Below are 25,154 nucleotides of genomic sequence, written 5' to 3'. Positions count from 1 at the left end.
TGTCATCACAATGAATCTCCTCCTGTGTTTAACACCCACCGCCTATGGCCTCATCTAATCTGCACTTTCAAATGGGAACCAGTCGCAGGGACACGGGGGGCAAGGGGGACATTAAATATTGAAACACCAGCTAATTAAGGCCGGGGTGAGGGAGTCAGCATTAAGGCCGGTGAGTCGATTGCTGCTGGTCGTGATCTATGGACAGAGAGATGGAGAGAGAGAGAGGAGAGAGAGAGATGCGGAACTTTGAAGGAAGATGGAGGGAGAGGATGAGGGGATGCTTTGTAACACTACACACGTAGAAAAAGCGTCTGTCCAAATTCAATACAGCTCCTCCCAAAGATCGTGCCACGACAAAATAGGTTGGTGATGCACTTCACTATGGCAGCCCCTTCAATCAGCAACTGAGATGACTGTCTGGTTGTGAGTGTGTGGGGGGCGTGATTCTCATCTTAACACCTTGAATACCAGGGGGATGGAGCGTTGTGTGTGTGTGTTCCTTTGACAGGGAACAGAATCGCCCAGGACACCTAACCTAACAGCCCACTGTGACGAACGCAGTGATGACTGGTGACACACACATACACCCAGACACACAGGAAGTGACAGCACAGTCCTGTGAAATCAGTGTATCACACTGAGACAGAGGGTGTATTGAAACAGACAGTTAGTCGGAATTCCCAAACAAAGAAGTTTGGCTGTGAATATTCCCCATTTCACAGTAGGATGTGCCAGTAAGCCTATATCATTACGTTGAGACTATATATATATATATATATATATATATATATATATATTAAAATCATTTAATAATTTCATTACTCTTAATAACGATGTGGAGGAAACAAGGTTTATGTAATATTTTTAAGCAGACATTTTATCCTAAGGAAAAAAAGTATGTTTCAGACGATTCTAAAATAGACTAGATAAATTGAACGTTTTTATTAACTTTATGTAAGCAGACTCATCATTCCATTTGCTCTGCTTAACCCATACATTTCACATCACTGGATTTGGAATGTAGACCTACCTACCTCTCACAATGATTGGCTTTGGAGTGTAAATGCATCATAAAAATAAAAATCTGTCTTATGTACTAATTGACTTACACATAAAAACATGCATTTAGAAAAATGTTCTTAGTACTAATTTGTCTTCTCTAAAAGAAGCCCACAGTAATTTACAGATTTTGTGATTTTTACTTTAACTGTGCCTAATCCAATCAAAGATGTAAAACACAGAATTTAAAAAATCTAGCAAGTGAAAGATTCTACATTTAAACAATTTTGAAAAGGAACAGTTTTTAAGTCTTTGATAGCAACTATATTTCTTCTCCGCAAATATTCAACCGTCTAATTTAGAAGTTATTTTTTTGTCCTAGCTTTGATAAGCATTTTAATATAATCTAATTTGAATGAGAGATTATAGGGAGAGGAAAGGGGCTTGAATAATGTGGAGTACTGTATATATACACTAATTTGTGCTTTGGATAAATTTCACCACTCTATCAAGGACATTCTTTAGGGAAAAGGTTGTATAAAGCCCATCGACAACTAATCCACAACGAGTACACATCTCCACCTCTCTACTATTGTCTGCTGATACATCCTGAACAACGTCCCTTGTGGTTTCAAACGGCCTTCTACTGCAGTTTTCAGAGGTGATGCACTTATTGAAACAAAACACTGTTCCTGATGATATAGTATGTACAACTAAACATATACAACATCAGAATATTCATGTTTTGAATCAGAGCAAGTCAAAAAGCGAACATTTCATATACGAACAGAATACGAACAGAATGGTAAGAAGAAAAAAAAAAGAGTATTATGATTCCATAAAGGACATGACAAGCTGGGTGTTTCATGAGGATGGTTCACAGACCAATTGGAAGATTAACTTGAAATAGAGACCTCAAAGCTCTTCTGATTATTCACGCTCTCAATCGTTTCCAGTCCCCATAGAGCAGCTATCATCTGCAATATTGCTTCAAACAGCCCCTTTACCCATCCTCAAGCGATGTCTGATATCACATTGAAACTGAGGAACTCGCACTGTGGGGATGCATGCAGCTACCGCTCTCTTGAAACACCTGTCAAGGAATTCAGAAAAAACTGCTCGGATGTAGATCAGTTTTCGACCTTGAGGTTTTTTAATCCAAAACGAAGAGAACAGAGACTAAATATAGCTAGAGCACCTAAACGCACACAGGTCCAGTGTTATATTGTATATAAGACATACGGAAATGAGCACAGCAGAGTTTTTCTTCTTCTTCTTTATCAAGACAAAATAAGTAGTTACCCATTGAAAATAAAATCTACAAAATGAAGAAAAACAAGAATAATATATCAATCTTATAAATAGAGGTTGTTCAATACACCCGGAACGTAATCGTACTGTATATATACCAAAATGCACCCACTGCACTGAGAATTTGTGATATTTAGTTGCACATCTGTAAAAGGTATGATACTGACAGTAATATATGTAGGTACACCCAAAGATCAGTACCATGTACAGTATACACCAGGACTTCATAGTGGGAAAATGAGTTATGACTGCCAGAAGTATTAACACACATGCGTTTCACTAAGACATTATTATTGCCATTTTTCATTTTTAAATACTGTTAGAATCTCTCTCTCTCTCTCTCTCTCTCTCTCTCTCTCTCTCTCTCTCTCTCTCATCTAAAACATATGTTCATAACAACTACATAATTTAGCTTTTTGTTTTGCCCTCTTCCTTTGATAATCATCAACCTTATATAAGGTAACATTGTATACCACAACATCCGACCAGTAGGGTTAGGGAGAGATCCCAATATCCACACTTTGCTTGGCATCGGAGGAACCTTAACAAGGGGTGAACCAGCGTGCTTTATAGGGGAGTCAGCTGATGGTGTGGGCTACATCCAGCCCGCTGCTTCTCCTTCTCACTCCAGCACGGCGGTAGGGGGAGGGCGCGCGCAGCACTTGGGCCGTCTGACATTTTTCATCATGGACCTGAAAACGTTCTGCTGCCTCCTCTTGTTTTTCCTGCTGTTGGCGTCGTCCGCGGCGATGGTGGCGGGCGAGTCGGGCACCACCGGCGGCACTGAGATGGACTTCCTGAGTGATGACTGGGTCACGACCTTCTTCTCTTGCTCTTTGATCTTACACTGCAGGTGGCTCTGGATGGCAAAGCCCAGGGACTCGGGATCAACGGATGCTCCGTACACCTCCCAGGTCATCCCCTGCTCGTCCCACAGCACATCATGCACGCTCTTCTCTCCTTTCTGTTTCCCTTCCTCATCTTCTTCTTTCCTCTCTGGCTCCAGCTGCTTCTTCTTGCCCAACAAAGCCTTAACTCCCCCGACCCCCTTAACGATGCTCTCCTTCGCCGCTTTCACTGCCGTCTTGGGTTTAGTGTCCTCTGCTTTTTTGGAGGTTGGTGTTGAGGCCTGGCTGGGCTTGGTAACGGAAGAAGCTGACTGCGAAGGAGGAGGAGCAGCCTTATTGTCAGAGGATTTGGTCTTGCTTGCGGCAGTTGGCGACGAGGGGGGTGATTCTAGTTTTGAGGATGGAGCTTTAGCAGAGGGAGGCTTGGCAGCCTGCGTTGGCACGGCCTGCGCTTCATTAGACACTGTTGGTTTCTCTGCTGCATTGGGCTTGGATTGGGAGTCTGCTGCTGCCTTCTCGCCTCGATGCTGGTGATGATTCGCGTTAGCTTCAGGCTCGTTTTGGCTGCCGCATGGCTCGATGTTGATCTGGTAGACGGGCTGCAGAGGCGGGAGCGCTCCTCTCTGCTGGATGTTGCATAGTGCTGCTGCCCCCCCAACCGCCGAATCTTTAGGCTTGGCCCCCAGCCTGGCGACCTCTGCATGGAGGGCCGCCACCGCCTCCTCTGCATGAAGCACCACCCCGGCACTCTGACTGGAGCATGACCCCGCCTCCAGGGTCAATCGCTCTGACCCGGACCTGAGACCTGCGGTGTAGTTAGGCGGCGGGGGGCATGATAGATTGCTGCCCATGTGAATCTGGTGTGAGGGCACCTGGTAGACCACAGACAGGCTCTCAGCTGCTGCTTCCTCCCTCAGGGCAGCACCTCTGTTGGTGGACTTGTAGGGCGGGGGCAGAGGAAACAGGCTGGGGCTGGTGGAGACCGCCCGGCTGCACACGTTAGCCACCGCTTGGACCTCCACGTCTTGGCCCTGCTTGCTATGGGTGGGGGTGGCGGTGGGGGTGCGGGTCATGGTGGAGGCCTCCCGGTATAGTTTGCAGTGGGCTTTCTGTTGCATCTCCTCCGAGGCCGAGGCAGTCTGGACGGCTTCGTCTGCCACCTGTGCTGCATGGTGGGCAGGCTGCTGGCTCTGGCTCCATTGGGCCTCAGGCTGCTGGTTCTGGATCTGTTGGGCCTCAGGCTGCTGGTTCTGTTGGGCCTCGTTGGGTGACGAGGGAGGATCCTTCTGTGATGGAGACTCTGACGATGCCGCCTGCAGGTGTTTATCTAAGGAGATCTGTGTGTTTGCTACTGGAGTAGGTTTTAAATCCTTCTTCTCGGGAGGTGCCGGACTTGAGGTCTTATTCTTAAGCCCTACGTTTGCCTTGCTGTCTGATGATGGAGGCGTGATGGGGATGGTGGTGGCAGCATTGCCAGGAGCTACTTCAGTCTCCTTGGTCTGTTCCGGCTGCGATGTCTCTGCCGTTTTATTATATTCCGTTTGGGAGGGAGGGTTCTGAGAGTTTGTCTCGGGCGTGTTTCTTTTAGAGGCCTGTAGAGGGCGTTCTGATGGAGTAGGGTTGGTGGTGGTGGTGGTGGCGGTGGCGGTGGCCGAGCTAGGTAAAGGTGAGGGACTCTGTGTTGTAGTACTATTATCAGCCTCTTTTGATTTGAAGGGAGGCGGAGCAACCTTGTTTGTGGTCACTGCAGCGCCCTCTGCCTTACCTTGTTTGGGAGTCGTCAGAGACGTCAGCGCTTCAGAGGACGAGGTATGCTTTGGATCACAGGTCTGAGGGGGATGTTGATTTGGTGTGTTTTTGTCGTCCCCTACTACCAGTGACTCCTTATTAGCTACTGCAGAGACGGCTGTAGCGCTCTGTACTGCTGTGGGCTCTGGTGCTGGCTGGGGCTCCGCACACCCCTCCCCCGTCCCCGCACCACCGGGCTCTTTCGCTCTGCAGTAATCTGTCTGCGCGTCAACCTTTGATGATGTAACGGCGGACGACAGGCCGGCCTTACAGAAATGCTTCTCCTTCTCCTCGTCGGTGGCTGTGGGGGTTAACGCTGTCAAATTGGCGTTGCCGTCCCTATGGCCCTCTGCCGTCGCCTCGGTTACACTCACACCTCCTCGACATGTCAGAACCATCTGCTGCTCTACTCCAATCACATGCTCCGATGGCGATTTCCCTCCGTCGCCATTGGTCGAGAAAGGTGTGTTGGTGTTGGACCCCACCCCTCCGCTGACCGGCTGTCCATTGCCTGTTGATTGGATCCTGGAGGTTGTATTGGTGGATATCAGACACAGGTTATCCTGTGTGTGTTCTGTAGGGGTAGGTGTAGGGGCAGGGCAACCCTGGGTGAGGTTGAGGTTAGGTTCCTTAGCCCAGTTGGCGTTAGACTCCTGGTTTCCCAGAGTGTCCACTCCAGCCAGCTGAGGGACCATTTGGACTGTCACTGTCCTTTTTGGGTTAGTTCCCATTCTGTATTGAGACAGTCCTCTTAGTCACTTCTACTGTAGGGATCCAAAGTTGAACCAGGTGTCCACAATCCTATCCCTGTCTATGTGTGTAATTCCCTATAAAGTAGGAAAATAGAATAGTTTTAGTTTCAAAGAAGAAGTATGAACAATACATTAGATCATTCCATGTAGATAATAATATTATACTATAAGTCTTATATTAGTAGAGGATGATGATCTTGGTAATGTCTTTCTCACTCTTGCATTTTACATCATGACCTCAAAGGTGATATCGAATACCCAAAAAGACGTGAGACTTTATTAGAATTGTTTTATAAACAGAAAGACATTTTAACTTGAAATTAGAAAACCAACATGATGAGCAATGAGGAACTGTTATACCGCAGTGTAGATCACTCCAAAAAACATTTATGGATATTTTTATTAACTAGACTTTCATCCTCGAGACCAGACATCAGATCGAGAAGTGACCAATGAGGCAATACACTGAAACGATGGGAGTTGACACACCTTCGCTTATTCCTGACTCCCAGTATTACATTTACATTTTACATTTGAGTCATTTAGCAGATGCTCTTATCCAGAGCGACTTACAGTTAGTGAGTGCATACATAATTTTTTTAGTATCCATCACAATAAAGACTGTGCGCCAACTACCGCATCAGAACTGAATGAATAAACTGAATCTGTAAACAAAGCAATAGATAATAGCAATAACTCCAAATTACTAACAATAAGCCAAAGGCAATGCTGCTTCAAAACTGACCTAAACTGTTTTGCTGCTCAGAGATCGTTGGCCTTTCCTGTTTTCATTCCAGTAAGTACATTTCATTTTTATGTGTCTCTGATGACTGCAAACTGATTTGAAATGATGGACCATGAGCACTCCAAGTCCCTTTGGATCAGAGAAGATAGATCAATGCCAAAACTAAGATTAACTATGCCACAATTTTTGCTCAAAAACTAATGGAATATGAAAGACGACAGTAATCTCAAACACTTACTACACACTTCAACCAGCTTGAGTGAATTAAAAAATAATTTATTGAATTATCCTTAAGTTGGGACAGAGGCATTGACTTTGCAATCACAACAAGTGAAAGCAATAGTGTAGCCTTAGTTACACGTTTGATTTTACCATTTAAAAAATGTATATAACCCAATGCCCCAGGGCAGTGATTGGGGACATTGCCCTGTGTAGGGTGCTGTCTTTCGGATGGGACGTTTAATGGGTGTCCTGACTCTCTGTGGTCACTAAAGATCCCACGGCACTTATTGTAAGAGTAGGGGTATTAACCCCGGTGTCCTGGCTAAATTCCCAATCTGGCCCGTCATACCATCATGGCAACCTAATCATCCCCAGCTTCCAATTGGCTCATTCATCCCCCTTCCTCTCCCCTGTAACTATTCCCCAGGTCGTTGCTGTAAATGAGAATATGTTTTCAGTCAACATACCTGGTAAAACAAGGCTTAAATAAAGAGCTATCAGACACTTAATTTGAGCCAGTTTCCTACAGCAGGAAAATAATCCAGCAGTAATAGGAAATGTGAATTATTTTGTGGACTATAATTAATGGAACTTTTTGTAGGGGTTGATACATTTTTCATTAGGGCAAATCAAGCCTGAATTTTCAAAGTGGAAATTGCAAACTTTAGAATCCTTTTTAAAACTAAAATAAAGAGCGATCAAAATAAGATCCTACATCTGTATGACATAAGTCCTTTTAAAAAGTTCTGAAATGAGCCATCTGCTAGCCTCAAACACAGACCTCCGTGTGTTTGTTTCTCTCTTCTGTTGCAACATCTCCCCTGAAGCTACAGCAACAGAGCTGTTTATTGTGGACATAGATAAGACATTAAACCATTTTGGGGAGATTTCAAATTCCCTTCAATTAGCCCATTGGATTTTTCCAATATTCTTCATTCATCATAGAGTCAAAGAGTTTGTTCATTTTCGACTCTGTGATCTTATTTTCCTCGTCATCATTCTCCAGGTTATGGGATTTAAAAATTTAAAAAGCAATCCTCATTAATAACAACGTAAATGTCTTCTCGACGGGTTATCCTTATCCTTCTAAATCAGACACTTTAGTTACTGAATGTCCTAGCCAGGCTACTAAATATTCCATTTGGAATTGTAGGCTCAAATAAATCAGAGTGTATTGGCTTGTATGTAGGCCAAACGCACACACCATCCGAAAATACATCTCAAGCAGCGTCTAAGCCTGCAGCTGCAGACTCCAGACAGAGAGAAATAGAAAGAGTGAGTGAGCAGCGGCCCACTCAAAAAGAAATCAGATTTATGAAAGGTACTAACTAAATGGCCATGGTATTTTTAGTACAGAAGGAAAACAGGATGGCTTGTATAGTCCTGAATGCTTGAGATGTGATTTGTCAGATTGGATTTTCCATGCCACACAGTTGGCAAACGTGTACAGTATATTTGCACTATAAGAAAGTGACCTATTACTATGGCACCACTCTCTGGCTGCCTTGACAAGTGGCTCTGGCAGTCAGACGAAATCATATCCAACCCCTTGGAGGTGTGAAGTGATATGATGGTTCCCTGTGCAGTCGTTCTTCAATGGCCGACCGCGCTTTCAGGAATCAACTCTCCTGTAATAATTGAACCAGGCAGGTACAGTGCCGAAATGAAGAAAAGGAACCAGAGCGACTCAGCACTCACACAGACAGACTGTGTGGGACTCCTTTAACTGTCACTGATAACGTTCACATCCTATAAAATGATGTTATCCATCAAGACTATGTAGTTTATCTCAATCAAAATTAGATGATGACTTCAAGCATCTGTTGTTCTGGAATTCTGTGTCCTGGGGTGTTGTTTTTAGGCCTCACTATAAATCATCATCATCATCATTAAGTGTTTTCTCAGCCAAGGAAAGGTTAGTCTTCTTTTGGGCGTATCCAAATTGCCAGAACCTGTGACCTTATATTTTCTGCACAAAACAATAAATAGGCCCGTATTCATAAAAAGTAAGCGTGAGAGTTAAAATGCTGATCTAGGATCAGTTTAGGATCAATATTCCATATAACAAAACTGTGGGTTTAAGTTTCTCTGTGTCAGAGTGCATTTTGAGGGGAGAGGTAGAGGGATAGACTAGTCACTTCTTTATTCAGGGCCCATATTGATTCATAAAGACCCTCAGAGTAGGAGTGCTGGTCTAGGATCAGGTCCCATCTGTCCATGTAATCTTCTTCATTATGATCTAAATTACTAAACTGATCCTAAATCAGCATTTTTACTCTCACGCTTACTCTTAATGAATATTGGCCTTGGTTACTTGAAGCAGGAGGCGACTGTATCCTACAGGAAGGGGTCAGTGTGTCCTCTGCCTCATGTAGAGTAGCTGTGGGGTCTCCCATCAGGAGCTCCATCACCCCATGCTAATATCGAAGATGAGCGAGTCTCAAACTATTCATTTGAGACACGGGAGCATATAAATACGACTTTGTAATTAGATTTGTCTTGTTTCTTATTTCGATGGGAATTCAGTGGAATAAACCAAGCAGATCAATCAACAAGGTGATAAATAAGATCCAGTGAGGTACACTACATGACCAAAGGTATGTGGACACCTGCTCGTCGAACATCTCATTCCAAAATAATGGGCATTGTAGCTCAGTTGGGATGTAGCTCAGTTGATAGAGCATGGCGTTTGCAACGCCAGGGTTGTGGGTTCGATTCCCATGGGGGGCCAGTATAAAAAAAAAAAAACTGTAAGTCGCTCTGGATAAGAGCGTCTGCTAAATGACAAAAATGTAAATGTAAATGCATTAATATGGAGTTGGTCTCCCCTTTGCTGCTATAACAGCCTCCACTCTTCTGGGAAGGCTTTCCACTAGATGTTGGAACATTGCTGCAGGGTCTTGCTTCCATTCAGCCACAAGAGCATTAGTGAGGTCGGGCACTGATGTTGGGCGATTAGGCCTGGCTTGCAGTCGGCGTTCCAATTCATCCCAAAGGTGTTCGATGGGGTTGAGGTCAGGGCTCTGTGCAGGCCAGTCAAGTTCTTCCACACCAATCTCGACAAACCATTTCTGTATGGACCTCGCTTTGTGCACGGGGGTATTGTCAAGCTGAAACAGGAAAGGGCCTTCCCCAAACTGTTGCCGCAAAGTTGGAAGCACAGAATCGTCTAGAATGTCAATGTCATTGTATTCTGCAGCACTACGATTTTCCTTCACTGGAACTAGCCCGAACCATGAAAAACAGCCCCACACCATTGTTCCTTCTCCACCAAAATGTACAGTTGGCACTATGCATTGGGGCATGTACAGTTCTCCTGGCATCTGCCAAACCGAGATCTGCAGTCAGGCTGCCAGATGGTGAAGCGTGATTCATCACTGCAGAGAACGCATTTCCACTGCTCCAGAGTCCAATGGCGGTGAGCTTTACACCACTCCAGCCAACGCTTGGCATTGCACATGGTGATCTTAGGCTTGTGTGCGGCTGCTCGGCCATGGAAACCCATTTCATGAAGCTCCCGACTAACAATTATTGCGCTGACGTTGCTTCCAGAGGCAGTTTGGAACTCGGTAGTGAGTGTTGCAACCGAGGACAGACTATTTTTATGCACTTCAGCACTCGGTGGTCCCGTTCTGTGAGCTTGTGTGGCCTATCACTACGCGGCTGAGCCGATGTTGCTCCTAGACATTTCCACTTCACAATAACTGCGCTTACAGTTGACCGGGGCAGCTCTAGCAGGGCAGAAATTTGATGAACTGACTTGTTGGAAAGGTGGCATCCTATGACAGTGCCACGTTGAAAGTCACTGAGCTCTTCAGTAAGGCCATTCTACTGCCAATGCTTGTCTATGGAGATTGCATGGCTGTATGCTCGATTATACACACCTGTCAGCAACGGGTGTGGCTGAAATAGCCAAATCCATTAATTTGAAGGGGTGTCCACATACTTTTGTGTATATATATATATATATATATAGTGTATATTATTGCTAATCAATACAATATGGTGGTCCAAACAGGACATAGATTGTGTGAACACCTGACAGAATCATTCATTGGTAATAAATTAGGCTAATACTGATATTACTGATAAAACAGCTGAAATACTGTTTTAAAAGCCCAATGCAGTAAAATAAAAAGTTATTTATATATTTATATGTTTTTTATATATTTCCACACTATGAGGTTGGAATAATACTGTGAAATTTTGAAAATGATTATAATGCCCTTTTAGTGTAAGAGATGTTAGAAAACACCACCTGAAATTTCCGCCTGCCTGGTGACATCACCATGGGTAAATTAGTTAATAGACCAATAAGAAAGAGAGTTCCAAACCTCTCTGCCAATAATTGCTAGGTTTTAATTCCCCCCTCCCAACTCAAACCACTCCCAGACAATCCTAACAAAATTCTTGCTTGAGAAATTGCTCTTTGCTAAGAAGCAATTTTTGTTTATTTTTGACAATTTTAATTGAAAACAATCACAGTAAGGTACTTAATTGTTTCCCAGAAATGATTTGATATTGAAGAAAAAAATGCATTGGACCTTTAACACCGAATAATTGCACATTCTACATTTGCAAAATAAATACATTCAATATGTTCAATGTGTACAGTACAGTAGGATAAAATATATCTAGGACTACTGAGGTTTCCCCCCTCTTGAGCTGACTGACATATTACATATTGATTACAATCAATCACGATACAATAGGTGAGTTGGGGGAATGGACCATGACAATTTAACGGTCATATCATATCTCATTCTGAAATAGTAATTTGTAGGCTTCATCTGTGGGTCTCACTGGAGACGCCATTTATTGAAAATACAATTTCATAGACTAGTCAGTGACCAGTGACTAGAATGCATGGACTTGGAGATGGAGATAATGTAGCTTAGACATACATCAACTTTACCGTATATGACATAAATTCCGTTAGAAGCATCACATAGGCTAATGTAAAGAATATCCTCCTTTCTCATCTATTTCACGTATCAATTCTACTACACATTTAGTCGGCCTATAGGCTACCCAATCCGTATATTGCTGTGAACGTGGCTATGCATTCGTCATATAAGGGTCTCCTCTCCCGAGAAAAATAAACCCACTGCAATTACAGTTTCAACCCCAGACAATTATCTCATGATGTAGCCTACAAGTGAATTGATTTAGAAAAGACAACAATATCATAGCCATGACAAAACAAAGGGATGTATGGATGAATGCAATGAAAAGATACTGTCAGGTGAGAGAAACAACATCATAACCATGTCAATTGACGATGCACTGCCCAACCCCACTCCTAATAACACAGGAATTTCAGGACACCCCTGCGGCTTTACAGTCATATTTGACCTTGCGGAAGAATTCATTATTTGTACACTTATTATCTTAATGACACTTTATTCAGACAAAGAGGAAACAGCTTACCTGGTGCGGTGTAGTCTCTGTATCATATCATATTCGGGTTTGATTACTGCGCTATTTAGCCACTGTTTGTTTCCACGGTGCGGCTGAGGCACCCGGCTGAATATCAATGAAATAATTTCAAGCAGGTCTGGGTGACATAAAGCCGCGCCTTCGATCGGAGCGGGTCGGAATATAGGTCTGATCAGAGGAGGTAGCCTAAATGATAATTGGTTCAAGCGTGTAATATCGATTTTCTCCGAGGGTCTAGCGAAGATGTGGCTGTGCGCTATGACTCATGCTTGTTCGGTTGGGTCCTCCTCCTGTACGAACAGTTATCATATCAAACTTGCTTTACGCTTCACGGAGCAATAGCCTACATTGTCATTGGAGCTAGCAAATCGTGGTGTCACCTCTCTTTCTGCGAGATCGTGCTGTCCCAGGGGATGTCCACACTACATTGTTTTCGGGATGCTCAATGACTGTAAAATAAAATAAAAGAATGGAAACAAGCATGGTATGAAAGAGAGGAGGAGACAGAGTTGTAGAGACATCAGACATCAAACATAGAGAAAGCAACATTTAATTACATATGACAGGCTAGTTATTTCATGCTCTGGTATCATCCATTTTCCACATTAAAAAAGTACGAAATTATGATAAGCTTTTGGAGCATTGGTCACTATATCTCGAATCCTTGTAGACTACATACTGCATTGCTTGGTGAATGGTAACAACAATCTATAGGGTACAGACAGTGTCACTGCAGCACTCTGTAGTGTTGTGTTGAGGCAGTGACTCTCCATTTCCATCACTGGATATGGATGTGACAATGCATGCATTTGCACTGAAGGGGAAAAGTCCAACCCTGATATCACCCCATTGAAGTTGAAATGTAAAATGGTTAAGGTGTTAGGGTAGGGGCATCCCAAGAATACCAGGTAGCATCAACACTGTGTTATTATTGTATTGTGACACATTTTGGAAACCATGCTAGGAATTACTGGTATAGTATTGTAGTATTCATTTCTGTCAATAAACTAAATAGGGGAATAGCCACAATTTGATACTCCCAGTGAGGCACATAGCGAGTGTAGCATTTTAACCAGTCATCTGAAGGGATTATAAAATAAAGACATGGTTGGTAAAAGTAATCTTACTGTATTTCAATGTATTCGCTCTGATAACACACGCACACACAGAAACAAACACACACACACACACACACACAGAATAAGCTCACCTTTCCTAATTGTGTAGGGTTGACCTCTGCCCCTAAGAAGCTCAGGGAAGATGATTAGATGAGACAGCAGCCACTGAGGCCTGTGATACAAACCTTAAAGGCCCAGTGCAGTCAAAAAAGTAACTTTCCTGTGTTTAATATGTATATATATTTCCACAAAAATAATACTGTGAAATTGTGAAAATGATGATAATGTAAAAGCTGTTTGAAAAGGCCGCCTGAAATTTCAGCCTGTTTTGGTGGGATGGAGTTTTGGTCTTCTGTGGTGACATCACCATGTGGTAAATTTACATTTACATTTTCATTTTCGTCATTTAGCAGACGCTCTTATCCAGAGCGACTTACAAATTGGTGCATTCACCTTATGATAGCCAGTGGGACAACCACTTCACAATGTTTTATTTTTTTTATTTTGGGGGGGTGGGGTAAGGGGGGGTAGAAGGATTACTTTATCCTATCCCAGGTATTCCTTAAAGAGGTGGGGTTTCAAGTGTCTCCGGAAGGTGGTGAGTGACTCCGCTGTCCTGGCGTCGTGAGGGAGCTTGTTCCACCATTGGGGTGCCAGAGCAGCGAACAGTTTTGACTGGGCTGAGCGGTAACTGTGCTTCCGCAGAGGTAGGGGGGCCAGCAGGCCAGAGGTGGATGAACGCAATGCCCTCGTTTGGGTGTAGGGACTGATCATAGCCTGAAGGTACGGAGGTTCCGTTCCCCTCACAGCTCCATAGGCAAGCACCATGGTCTTGTAGCAGATGCGAGCTTCAACTGGAAGCCAGTGGAGTGTGCGGAGGAGTGGGGTGACGTGAGAGAACTTGGGAAGGTTGAACACCAGACGGGCTGCGGCGTTCTGGATGAGTTGTAGGGGTTTAATGGCACAGGCAGGGAGCCCAGCCAACAGCGAGTTGCAGTAATCCAGACGGGAGATGACAAGTGCCTGGATTAGGACCTGTGCCACATCCTGTGTAAGGCAGGGTCGTACTCTGCGAATGTTGTAGAGCATGAACCTACAGGATCGGGTCACCGCCTTGATGTTAGCGGAGAACAACAGGGTGTTGTCCAGGGTCACGCCAAGGCTCTTTGCACTCTGGGAGGAGGACACAACGGAGTTGTCAACCGTGATGGCGAGATCATGGAACGGGCAGTCCTTCCCCGGGAGGAAGAGCAGCTCCGTCTTGCAGAGGTTCAGCTTGAGGTGGTGATCCGTCAATGAGTTAATAGACCAATGAGAAAGAGAGTTCCAAACCTCTCTGCCAATAACAGCTAGTTTTCAGTTTTCCCCTCCCCACACAAACCCATCCCAGACTTTCCTACCAAAACCATTATTTAATTTTTTTTACAATTTTAATTGAAAACAATCACAGTAAGGTACATAATTGTTACCCAGGAATGATTTGATATTGAGATAAAAACGGCTACATTGGACCTTTTAATTACGATTTCAACACACCACACCATATACAGTACCAGTCAAAAGTTTGTACACAACTACTCATTCCAGGGTTTTTCTTTATTTTTACTATTTTCTACATTGTAGAATAATAGTGAAGACATCAAAACTATGAAATAACACATATGGAATCATGTAGTAACCAAAAAAGTGTTAAACAAATCAAAATGTATTTGAGATTTTAGATTCTTCAATGTAGCCACACTTTGCCTTGATGTCAGCGTTGCACACTCTTAGCATTCTCTCAACCAGCTTCACCTGGAATGCTTTTCCAACAGTCTTGAAGGAGTTCCCACATATGCTGAGCACTTGTTGGCTGCTTTTCCTTCACTCTGCGGTCCAACTCTTCCCAAACCATCTCAATTGGGTTGAGGTCGGGTGATTGTGGAGGCCAGGTCATCTGATGCAGCACTCCATCACTCTCCTTCTTGGTCAAATAGCCCTTACACAGCCTGAAGGTGTGTTGGGTCATTGTCCTGTTGAAAAACAAAGGATAGTCCCACTAAGCGCAAACCAGATGGGATGGCGTATCGCTGCAGAATGCTGTGGTAGCCATGCTGGTTAAGTGTGCCTTGAATTCTAAATAAATCACAGACAGTGTCACCAGCAAAGCACCCCCATACCATCACACCTCCTCCATGCTTCACGGTGGGAACCACACATGCGGAGATCATCCGTTCACCTACTCTGCGTCTCACAAAGACACGGCGGTTGGAACCAAAAATCTCAAATTTGGACTCATCAGACCAAAGGACAGATTTCCACCGGTCTAATGTCCATTGCTTGTGTTTCTTGGCCCAAGCAAGTCTCTTCTTCTTATTGGTGTCCTTTAGTAGTGGTTTCTTTGCAGCAATTCAACCATGAAGGCCTGATTTACGCAGTCTCCTCTGAACAGTGTCTGTTACTTGAACTCTGTGAAGCATTTATTTGGGCTGCAATTTCTGAGGCTGGTAACTCTAATGAACTTATCCTCTGCAGCAGAGGTAACTCTGGGTCTTCCTTTCCTGTGGCGGTCCTCATGAGAGCCAGTTTCATCATAGCGCTTGATGGTTTTTGCGACTGCACTTGAAGAAACTTTCAAAGTTTCTCTTTGCTTATTTGTTTTTTTATTTGAGCTGTTCTTGCCATAATATGGACTTGGTCTTTTTCCAAATAGGGCTATCTTCTGTATACCACCCCTACCTTGTCACAACACAACTGATTGGCTCAAATGCATTAAGGAAAGAAATTCCACAAATTAACTTTTAACAAGGCACACCTGTTAATTGAAATGCATTCCAGGTGACTACCTCATGAAGCTGGTTGAGAGAATGCCAAGAGTGTGCAAAGCTGTCAAGGCAAAGGGGGACTACTTTGAAGAATCTAAAACATATTTTGATTTGTTTAACACTTTTTTGGTTACTACAAGATTACATATGTGTTATTTCATAGTTTTGATGTCTTCACTATTATTCTACAATGTAAAAAATAGTAAAAATAAAGAAAAACCCTGGAATGAGTAGGTAGCTTAGTGGTTAAGAGCGTTGTGCCAGTAACCGAAAGGTCGCTGGTTCTTATCCCCGAGCCGACTAGGTGAAATATCTGTCGATGTGCCTTTGAGCAAGGCACTTAACCCTAATTGCTCCTGTAAGTCGCTCTGGATAAGAGCATCTGCTAAATGACTAAAATGTAAATGGTCAAATGTGCCATCGGAATATATAGATACGTATAGATGTCATATAGATATAGATAAATAGTTAAAGACACCTAGATAGATACATTTATATCATAGGTAAAGGATCCATACATGCAATGTTTATCTTGCCAAAACATTTGTGGTTAAAAATGGGCGATTGACATGGCTGATTCCATACTTCAATCAAATATGAACACACTACTAATTCAAGGAATTTGTCTTGCTGTTAAACGTAATCCCCATGACCAGTGACCATGGTGGCTTTAGGGAAGTATTTTCACCATACATTACATTTACATTTACGTCATTTAGCAGATGCTCTTATCCAGAGTGACTTCTTATGCAACATCCGCACCTTTGTGTGGAAAGTATAGGAAATGCAGCTGTTGTAATAGGCTAGTGCCCTCAAATTCAACTCTGGACCTCGAAGCCAGTTCACTTATTTTTTTTCATTGTTCCCCTCTAATCGGGGACTGATTTAGGCCTGGTACACCAGGTGAGTGCAATTAATTAGCAGGTAAAAAAAAGTTTACTCCAAATGCTGTTGAGTTCCGTTTTGTTCTTAAATGGAAGTTGTAGTTCAGTCGTGTCTCTCTTTTTTTTTTTTAAGTGTCTGGAAGTAGTTGGAAGGAACCCCGCAAACTTCACTCCACTATAGAGCATGGAAGAATCGATCATTTATAGATGTGCAGCTTGTGCCAAACCCAGACTATTCAGATTGGAATGGCAACATGTGGAAACCATACAATTAAAAGGAACTACAACTTACGTTTAAGAACCCAACAGCTTTTATGTCACGTTGAAGAGCGTTTGGGGTACACGGTTTCTGTTCTGTTGCAACAGAATCTGCGTATTGAATACACCCCAGGATTGCATCAGCTCACCGTACCCCAGCCCAACAGGTGGCGCCAAAGGTTAAGCGGTACACTTGTGCGTCGAGATTCTATTAATCGAAAAAGAGGTTAGCCAAAAGACTTGTCAACATCCCTACCTCAGTGGACACATTTCTTGCAGTTTAATCTGATGAATTTTCGTCCTTGCTAAAGTAAATAACTATCCACTAGGTCTACTCCTTGCCATCTTCACTCAAATCAAGGCGCAATTGCTGACATAATCCACTTGATTGCTCGAGGTAAATATTGACAACCTGTTGTGCTTGTGTAGCTAAGCTAGCTAACGCGTCAAAGGCAAGTATAACTTACTGTTTGTATGTTTAACATGTTGAATTTCTTTATCTGTGGTTGATTATCTAAATCTCTTTAACCGCAAATATTTCAATAATTGATTTGCTAGCAAGCCATCCGTTGAATGCTGTTCCAGGACAGTCAGTTTGTTATAGCTAGGCTAGCTAGCTAATTTGTGTATTGGTCAATGAAATTACATTTTTAGTAGCCCAATAACTAGAAGCCTGAAGCTATTGTGCTGAAACTTTATGGTGGAGGCACAGTGGCTGAAATGAGACGAGCTACTATGAGCTGTCTAGCTAGCTGTTCTAGACGGACAGCATCAGCGCATGCGCGGCTAAAAACTAACCAGTTAGCAGCTAACGTTACTAGGCTAGCTAGCTGCTAAACAAAAGACAAGCTGTCAGTCGGCTAACAAAAGCAGTTATTTACCAAGCAAACGCCATTTGTGTAAAGACACCTGCGAAAGTAGAAGCTCAAATTACAATAGAGCCTTTGTGTTCTCTCATTTCACCTCTAGTCACTGACAACCCTTGTCCTACAGTGCCACATCCGGCACCTGATTTCTGGGCTGTACCAATCACTAACTAATTGGTTAAATTAATCACACGTGGTCTCCTAGCTAAGTAAACTTAACTCAGTGTGTGTGTGTGGTGTGTATCAGTGGAGGCTGCTAAGGGGAGGACGGCTCACCATAATGGCTAGAACGGTGCGAATGGGATGGCATCAAACACATGGAAACCATGTGTTTGTTGTATTTGATACCATTCCCTCTATTCCACTCCAGCCATTACCACGAGCCTGTCCTCCCCAGTTAAGGTAACACCAACCTCCTGTGGTATGTATGTGTCTATTTCTCTCTCTCTGTGGATGGACAGAGTTAGGTTTACTTAGCTACTGGTCTCCTAGCCTGGCCTGAAGCTAAAATGTTGAATCAAAAACACGAAAGGCCAATTTCCCAGACAAAGTTTAAGCGTAGCCCTGGACTAAAGTATGCTCAATGTGGAGAATCTCAAAGTTGCTTTTTAACCCAGGACTAGACAAGTGCCTGTATTAGGACTTGCACCACTTCCTGTGTGAGGTAAGGTCGTACTCTACAGATGTTATGTAGAGCATGAACCTGCAGGAACGAGTCACTGCTTTGATTTTTTTGCAGAGAATGACAGGGTGTTGTCCAGGGTCACACCAAGGTTCTTTGCACTCTGGGAGGGGGACACCGTGGAAAGTTTCTGCTATAGTAACTTTCCAGTGATTGACTTGACCTGACATGACCACCTAGGCCTATCTGATGACATGACATTGAGAGATTAGCTACATATCAACTATTCCCACTGAATATGGGGTTTTGTACAGAGTAGCCAATGATTGTTTGGGGAGATCCTGCAGTACTTTAAAGACTGATAGCTTGAAGGCATTAATAGCTACAGTCCACAACTCCTACTACAGAGACTTTACTATTCCTGGATTTATTTTCTGCAATTCATTCTATTGCACGCCGTTCAACTTAAGGATAAATGCATAGGCGTTTCTGGAGTTCACAGGGACCATTTTTGGGTACTCATTTATCAATGCCTCCAAGAAGAGGCATGGCTCGCCACTGCTGTCCTACCAGTATATATCTTGGATTATTCCTATGATTATGGTATTATTCACTAACCTTATTGTATGTGGAACTCTTGCGGACATGTTTGTGTTGTAGACCATGTTCGGCAGCATCTGGGGATACTTCTACACATCCTTCCTTAGATACTGGCTGAAGTGGTTCATCAGACAGGTGACAGGGAAATGCGAGCTGCAAAGGATATGTGCCGGCTACAAGCCTGGGGCACCAAGGACAATGAAAGCAGGTGAGTGAGGTTACATTCTAGAGCTAAATGGTTTTCATTAGAACATGTTTTTAAATGTTTTGTTACGGAAAAACAACAATTAGCGTTTCTTATTGGACAAGTCCAGATAGTCCTCCCTGTTTTTCCTCCATTCGGTACCTAATGAACACGACCTTTATGAAAACAAGTTGTCAGTTGTGCTATTCATGATCATTTTGAACTATTTTTAACCTGTCATTTGATCTTTCTTGACTCAGAATACTCGCTCAAGAACTCCAAATGTAAGGTAAGCATTGGAAATCATTCTTCACTTGATTTTTACTTAACTAGTCAACCATGCATAATGCATACCTGCTTATCATACAGACAGCCACAATTAACTGTTACATTTAACCCACTTAAGAAATCAATTGATCAGTACCCGGATGGTTGTTAATCTTGTCATGCTAAGCACATTCTTATCAACAGTCCATGGGCGGTTCCATTGTAACAGAGGGATGCGGAGACTCCCAATTTTTCACTTTAAAATGAATGCCAAACAAAAACCAATGATTGCAAAGTTAGACAAACCATTCAACTTGTTACAAAAACACATTTAGTTGAAGAACAGTGCAGATGCAAAGTTTGGTAATAAAAGGACGGTTTGTGCTGTCATTCCGTTACCAAACTTTGCATTTGGACTGTTGGAAGTCGTCCTTGTGCAGGGAGTTGTATGATTTGCTGAACTTTGAAATCATTGGTTTTTGTTGGGCATACATTTTTAAAGGGAAAAATCTGAGTGTCAGAATCACTCTGTTTCTGTGGAATTTCCCCCATACGAAGTTAAGGCAGTAGGTAATGCATAGTTGGTGGTTCCATCATCTGACCTCAATGCTCATCGTCCATGTTAAGACCGCATAGTCTGTAGGAGAAGTACTAACACAGACTCTGACCTGTTACCATGGATGAGATTGTGTTGTATAACTAATCACACCATCTCTCTCTGTCCCTGCTTTCTTTTCCCCTCCCTCTCTCTTCCTCTCTCCTTCCCTCTCTCTCTTCCTCTCTCCTTCCGTCTCTCTCTTCCTCTCTCCTTCCTCTCCTTCCCTCTCTCTCCTTCCGTCTCTCCAGGTCTTAAGAGCTGCTGTGGAGGTGGAGGAGGATAGTTTGGAGAAGTGTCTGGATCTTATCATGAGGGAAAAGAATGTCAAAACGCAGAGGGATCCCACGTCAGTCTTGTTAGCCTTTACTTACTGTTTTATGAATATTTTATATGTATTTATGACTAATGTGTGTGTGTCTCTTTGGTCCTAGGTTTAAGATGAATCTGAAGCTGTGTCTCTTACAAATAACGGGATACAGGAACTTATTCACGTCCGTGGAAGAGTTGAGGAAGGAGACTTTTGACTCGGATAAAGTAGAACACGAGGAAATGCTTTTGAAGGTACTGCAGCAGTTCTTTTTTTTTTTATGTCAATGACCAGCATGGAGCAATGGAATGTTTCTGGATGAGATGATTCAACATGACTGTTTCAAACTTTTAATACCCATCTCTATTTAAAGGTAAGTGTAAAGTATTAACAGGAATGGACTTGTCTGACTCTCCAGTTATGGGACCTGTTGATGCCCGAGGTCAAACTGGAGTCCAGAGTTACCAAACAGTGGGGTGACATTGGTTTCCAAGGCGATGACCCCAAGACTGACTTCCGAGGAATGGGCATGTTGGGCCTAACCAACCTTGTGTGAGTAATGTTGTCTGAATGACTGTCGTCCTTAACAATCTAACCTTGTTCATCAGTATTCTGAAAAGTGTTTTTTGGGGGAGGGTAGATTTCTTAATTTAATTTTTAATTTTTTTGTCATTTAGCAGACGCTCTTATCCAGAGTGACTTACAGAAGCAATTAGGGTTAAGTGCCTTGCTTAAGGGCACATCGACAGATTTTTCACTTAGTCGGCTCGGGGATTAGAACCAGCGACCTTTCGGTTACTGGCACAACGCTCTTACCCACTAAGCTACCTGCCGCCCACTAATTAATATAGTTTTCATTCTATATCCTGTATATTACAGGTTCTTTAGTGAGAACTACACTGAAAAGGCTCGGCAGGTGCTGTCCCACGCAAACCATCCCAAACTGGGGTAAGGAATACGTCATTACCTATTGAACTGTTCTTTATATGTCAGCTATGGTTCTGTTGCACATTTCAGTATATTCACTCATCTATCAGTAGTCGCATTAGTTTTAGCTCGCCCAAGGTACTGGGTGGGTGGAGTTTACACATTGAGACCATTCCATTGGTCCTAAAGTGAAACCTCTGCACACATGGGCACCAGACGAGCAAAAACAAGCACACTCAACATATTTATAACCTTTTAAGGATTAGCATATGTGTCATGTTTCAGGTACTCATATGCCATAGTGGGTATCAACCTGACGGAGATGGCGTACAGTTTACTGAAGAGTGGTGCTCTCAAACCCCACTTCTACAACACTGTGTCTGGGAGACCCCAACTGCAGCACCTCCATCAGCTGTACTGTAAGTGGGTGCTAATCGTGCTCCACTCTTTTGTTTGTCAGTGGCGTAGGGGCCTAACCATTGATTATGTCAGAGGAGGACGTTCCTCATTATTTGTTTCAAATCAAATTGTATTTGTCACATGCGCCGAATACAACAAGTGTAGACTTTACTGTGAAATGCTTACTTACGAACCATTTCCCAACAATGCAGTTAAAAGGTATGAAAATTAACAAATGGATAAAAATAAAATAGTAACAATAAAATAACGAGGCTATATACAAGGAGTACCGGTACCTAGTCAGTGTAATAGCAGAGAGAACAAACTGTGACTTGGGTGGCTGGTGTCTCTGACCATTTTTAGGGCCTTCCTCTGACACCGCCCGGCATAGTGACGTCATCGTTCTGTTGTATTCATTTATTCATTCATTAGTTTCATTCCCTTTATTCAGCCATGATAGTCCACTCAGTAACACATGCAACTGTTTTTAAGGGAGTCCTGGGAACTACAGTGCCTTCAGAAAGTATTCATACCCATTGACTTATTACACATTTTGTGTTAACCCGAGTTCAAAATGGATTTTTTTTTAAAATCTCTCACCCATCTACACACACTACCCCATCATGACAAAGTGAAAACATGTTTTTAGAAATTTTTGCAAATGTATTGAAAATGAAATCAGAAATAGCTAATTTTCATAAGTATTCACACCCCTGAGTCAATACATGTTAGAAGCACCTTTGGCAGTGATTTACAGCAGTGAGTTTTTCTGGGTAAGTCTTTTAGAGCTTTCCACACCTGGAATGTACAATATTTGCACATTATTCTTAAAATAAGTCAAGCTCTGTCAAGTAGGTTGTTGATCAGTGCAAGACAGCCATTTTCAAGTCTTGCCATAGATTTTCAAGCCGATTTTAAGACAAAACTGTAACTAGGCCACTCAGGAACATTCAATGTAGTCTTGGTAAGCAACTCCAGTGTATATTTGGCCTTGTGTTTTAGGTTATTGTCCTGCTGAAAGGTGAATTTGTCTCCCAGTTTCTGGTGGAAAGCAGATTGAACCAGGTTTTCCTCTAGGATCTTGCCTGTGCTCTTTTCCGTTTTTTTATTTTTAATCCCAAAAAACTCCCTAGTCCTTGCCGATTTTATAAGCATACCCATAACATGATGCAGCCACCACCAAGCTTGAAAATATTAAGTGGTACTCAGTGATGTGTTGGATTTGCCCCAAATATAACACTTTGTATTCAGGACATAAAGTTAATTTCTTTGCCACATTTCTTGCAGTTTTACTTTAGTGCCTTATTCCAAACAGGATGCATGTTTTGGAATATTTTTTATTCTGTACAGGCTTCCTTTACACTCTGCCAATTAGGTTAGTATTGTGGAGTAACTACAATGTTGCTGATCCATCCTCACTTTTCTCCTATCACAGCCATTAAACTCTAACTGTTTTAAAGTCACCAGTGGCCTCATGGTGAAATCCCTGAGCCGTTTCCTTCCTCTCCGGCAACTGAGTTTGGAAGGACGCCTGTATCTTTGTAGTGACTGGGTGTATTGATACACCATCCAAAGTGTAATTAATAACTTCACCATGCTCAAGGATATTCGATGTCTGCTTCGACCAATAGGTTCCCTTCTTTGCGAGGCATTGGAAAACCTCCCTGGTCTTTGTGGTTGAATCTGTGTTTGGAATTCACTGCTCGACTGGGGGACCTTACAGATAATGATATGTGTAGGGTACAAAGATGAGGTAGTCATTCAAAAATCATGTTAAACACTATTATTGCACGCAGTGAGTCCATGCAATTTATTATATTACTTGTTCAGCACATTTTTACTCCTGAACTTATTTAGGCTTACCTAAAGGGGTTGAATACTTATTGACTCAAGAAATTTCAGCTTTTTATTTCTAATTAATTTGTAAAAATGTAAAGACAAAATTCCACTTTGACATTATGGGGTAGTGTGTGTGGGCGGGCCAGTGACACAAAATCTCTATTTAAACCATTTTAAATTCAGACTGTAACACAACAAAATGTGGAAAAAGTCAAGGGGTGTGAATACTTTCTGAAGGCAATATATATTGTTGTTATGCTGTCTATAAACCCCTAACTCTGTCTTTGCCCTCCCTGCTTCAGGTTACCTGGTGTACAAGTTTGATAAGTTCTGGGTGGAGGAGGAGCCTGAGAGCATCATGGAGTTCAACCACTACAGGGAAAAGTTCCACGACAATATCAAGATTCAACTACTGGACCCTGCCGTCGCCCTGACAGATAGTCCAAGAAGCACCTGACCGACCAACCGACTGAACTGGACTCGCTTGGACCTAATTGGGACCACCAGCACCTCAATACACTACAACGTACCTCCAAATCTATAAGGGACATTTTGAGCTTGCTATCTCTTCGATCTTAGTTTAGACCCAATCTACACACCTTTTTCTTTTGGTATAAATGAGTGACTTTCTTTAAGCAAATAAAGTTAATAGCTTTAGAAATAAGTAAGACCAGGAGACTGGAATTCAACCCTCTGCCTCAAATAATGACCATTCCAATGCTTAAAATATTTAAAAGGGGGGAAATACAATATTAGGGTACTAGTGCTATGTAGTTGATTGGCTGTGCACTTTTCAGTGGACTGGGAAAGGAATTACACAATAGTTTGAGGAAATGGAGATTGGTGAATAATATTAACTAGCTGGTAACTAGGTTTGAACTCGCATGTATTTATGATAACGTTGCCTACTCATTCCCATATTTGTCCTTGCTCAGGAATCAAATATTTATGTGCAGAGAGGGAATTTATATCGTAATAAACTTAAAAATAAGGAATAATTTGTGTTTACCTAATGCTCAATAGTTGTACTACATACTCAAACACTGAAAGCTCTGTGCATGTTTTAATGCGTTTGAATTGATCCCATCATTGTCGTCAATACATTTCAAGAGGTGGCGCTGAGATCACTGGGTATTACGCTGCCGCCTATTCCACATCCGTACGATATCGTGTGCACTAAAAGCTGACTTTTATGGTGTTTTGTCGATTATTTATAGGCCGCGTGCCCTGCTTTTTGAGGATGATTTTTACATTTTGTAGAGCCAGTATGGATCTTTGTAACGACTGACAAATGCCCAGTGTTAATAAATTAAACTTCTGATGTGATGTTTGCAGATTAGTGTGTGATGACTGTCAATTGTCGGGCCGAGATTGAGA

General features: G+C 42.6%; 3 protein-coding genes across 7 annotated transcripts in view; 1 reads left to right on the top strand and 2 right to left on the bottom strand.

Moving 5' to 3' along the window:
* The window catches only part of gprin3b (GPRIN family member 3b), a 263,036-nt gene extending 249,294 nt beyond the window's left edge, over positions 1-13,742 (bottom strand). Inside the window, exon 1 of the mRNA XM_084188591.1 lies at positions 13,315-13,742. The gene's annotated coding sequence lies outside the window, so the exon portion shown is untranslated. The remainder of the gene's footprint in view (positions 1-13,314) is intronic.
* On the bottom strand, positions 928-19,364 carry LOC311110046 (uncharacterized protein). 4 transcript variants are annotated; one of them, XM_084188586.1, is made up of 3 exons: positions 19,275-19,364; positions 12,096-12,553; positions 928-5,773 (listed from the first exon to the last, which is right to left on the bottom strand). In XM_084188586.1, the coding sequence occupies exon 3, from the start codon at positions 5,675-5,677 to the stop codon at positions 2,933-2,935; it is 2,745 nt and encodes a 914-aa protein (XP_084044712.1). In that variant the 5' UTR covers positions 5,678-5,773; positions 12,096-12,553; positions 19,275-19,364; the 3' UTR covers positions 928-2,932. The 4 variants fall into 4 exon arrangements, with proteins under 4 accessions (XP_084044712.1, XP_084044714.1, XP_084044713.1 ...); XM_084188588.1 differs by lacking the exon at positions 12,096-12,553 and having other exon boundaries at positions 19,275-19,340; XM_084188587.1 differs by lacking the exon at positions 19,275-19,364 and having other exon boundaries at positions 12,452-13,318.
* Positions 17,476-25,111, top strand: LOC311110056 (ELMO domain-containing protein 2-like). 2 transcript variants are annotated; one of them, XM_084188605.1, is made up of 9 exons: positions 17,476-17,565; positions 19,317-19,464; positions 19,701-19,729; positions 20,554-20,651; positions 20,737-20,866; positions 21,031-21,164; positions 21,492-21,560; positions 21,825-21,958; positions 24,080-25,111. In XM_084188605.1, the coding sequence occupies exons 2-9, from the start codon at positions 19,320-19,322 to the stop codon at positions 24,232-24,234; spliced, it is 894 nt and encodes a 297-aa protein (XP_084044731.1). In that variant the 5' UTR covers positions 17,476-17,565; positions 19,317-19,319; the 3' UTR covers positions 24,235-25,111. The 2 variants fall into 2 exon arrangements, with proteins under 2 accessions (XP_084044731.1, XP_084044732.1); XM_084188606.1 differs by lacking the exon at positions 17,476-17,565 and adding an exon at positions 17,572-18,455.
* Positions 25,112-25,154: the final 43 nt, after the last annotated feature.

The sequence above is a fragment of the Coregonus lavaretus genome, assembly GCF_964263955.1.
Source record: "Coregonus lavaretus genome assembly, contig: SUPER_35_unloc_1, whole genome shotgun sequence".
Lineage (NCBI taxonomy): Eukaryota > Metazoa > Chordata > Actinopteri > Salmoniformes > Salmonidae > Coregonus > Coregonus lavaretus.
This window is presented reverse-complemented; position numbering and strand designations above follow the sequence as displayed.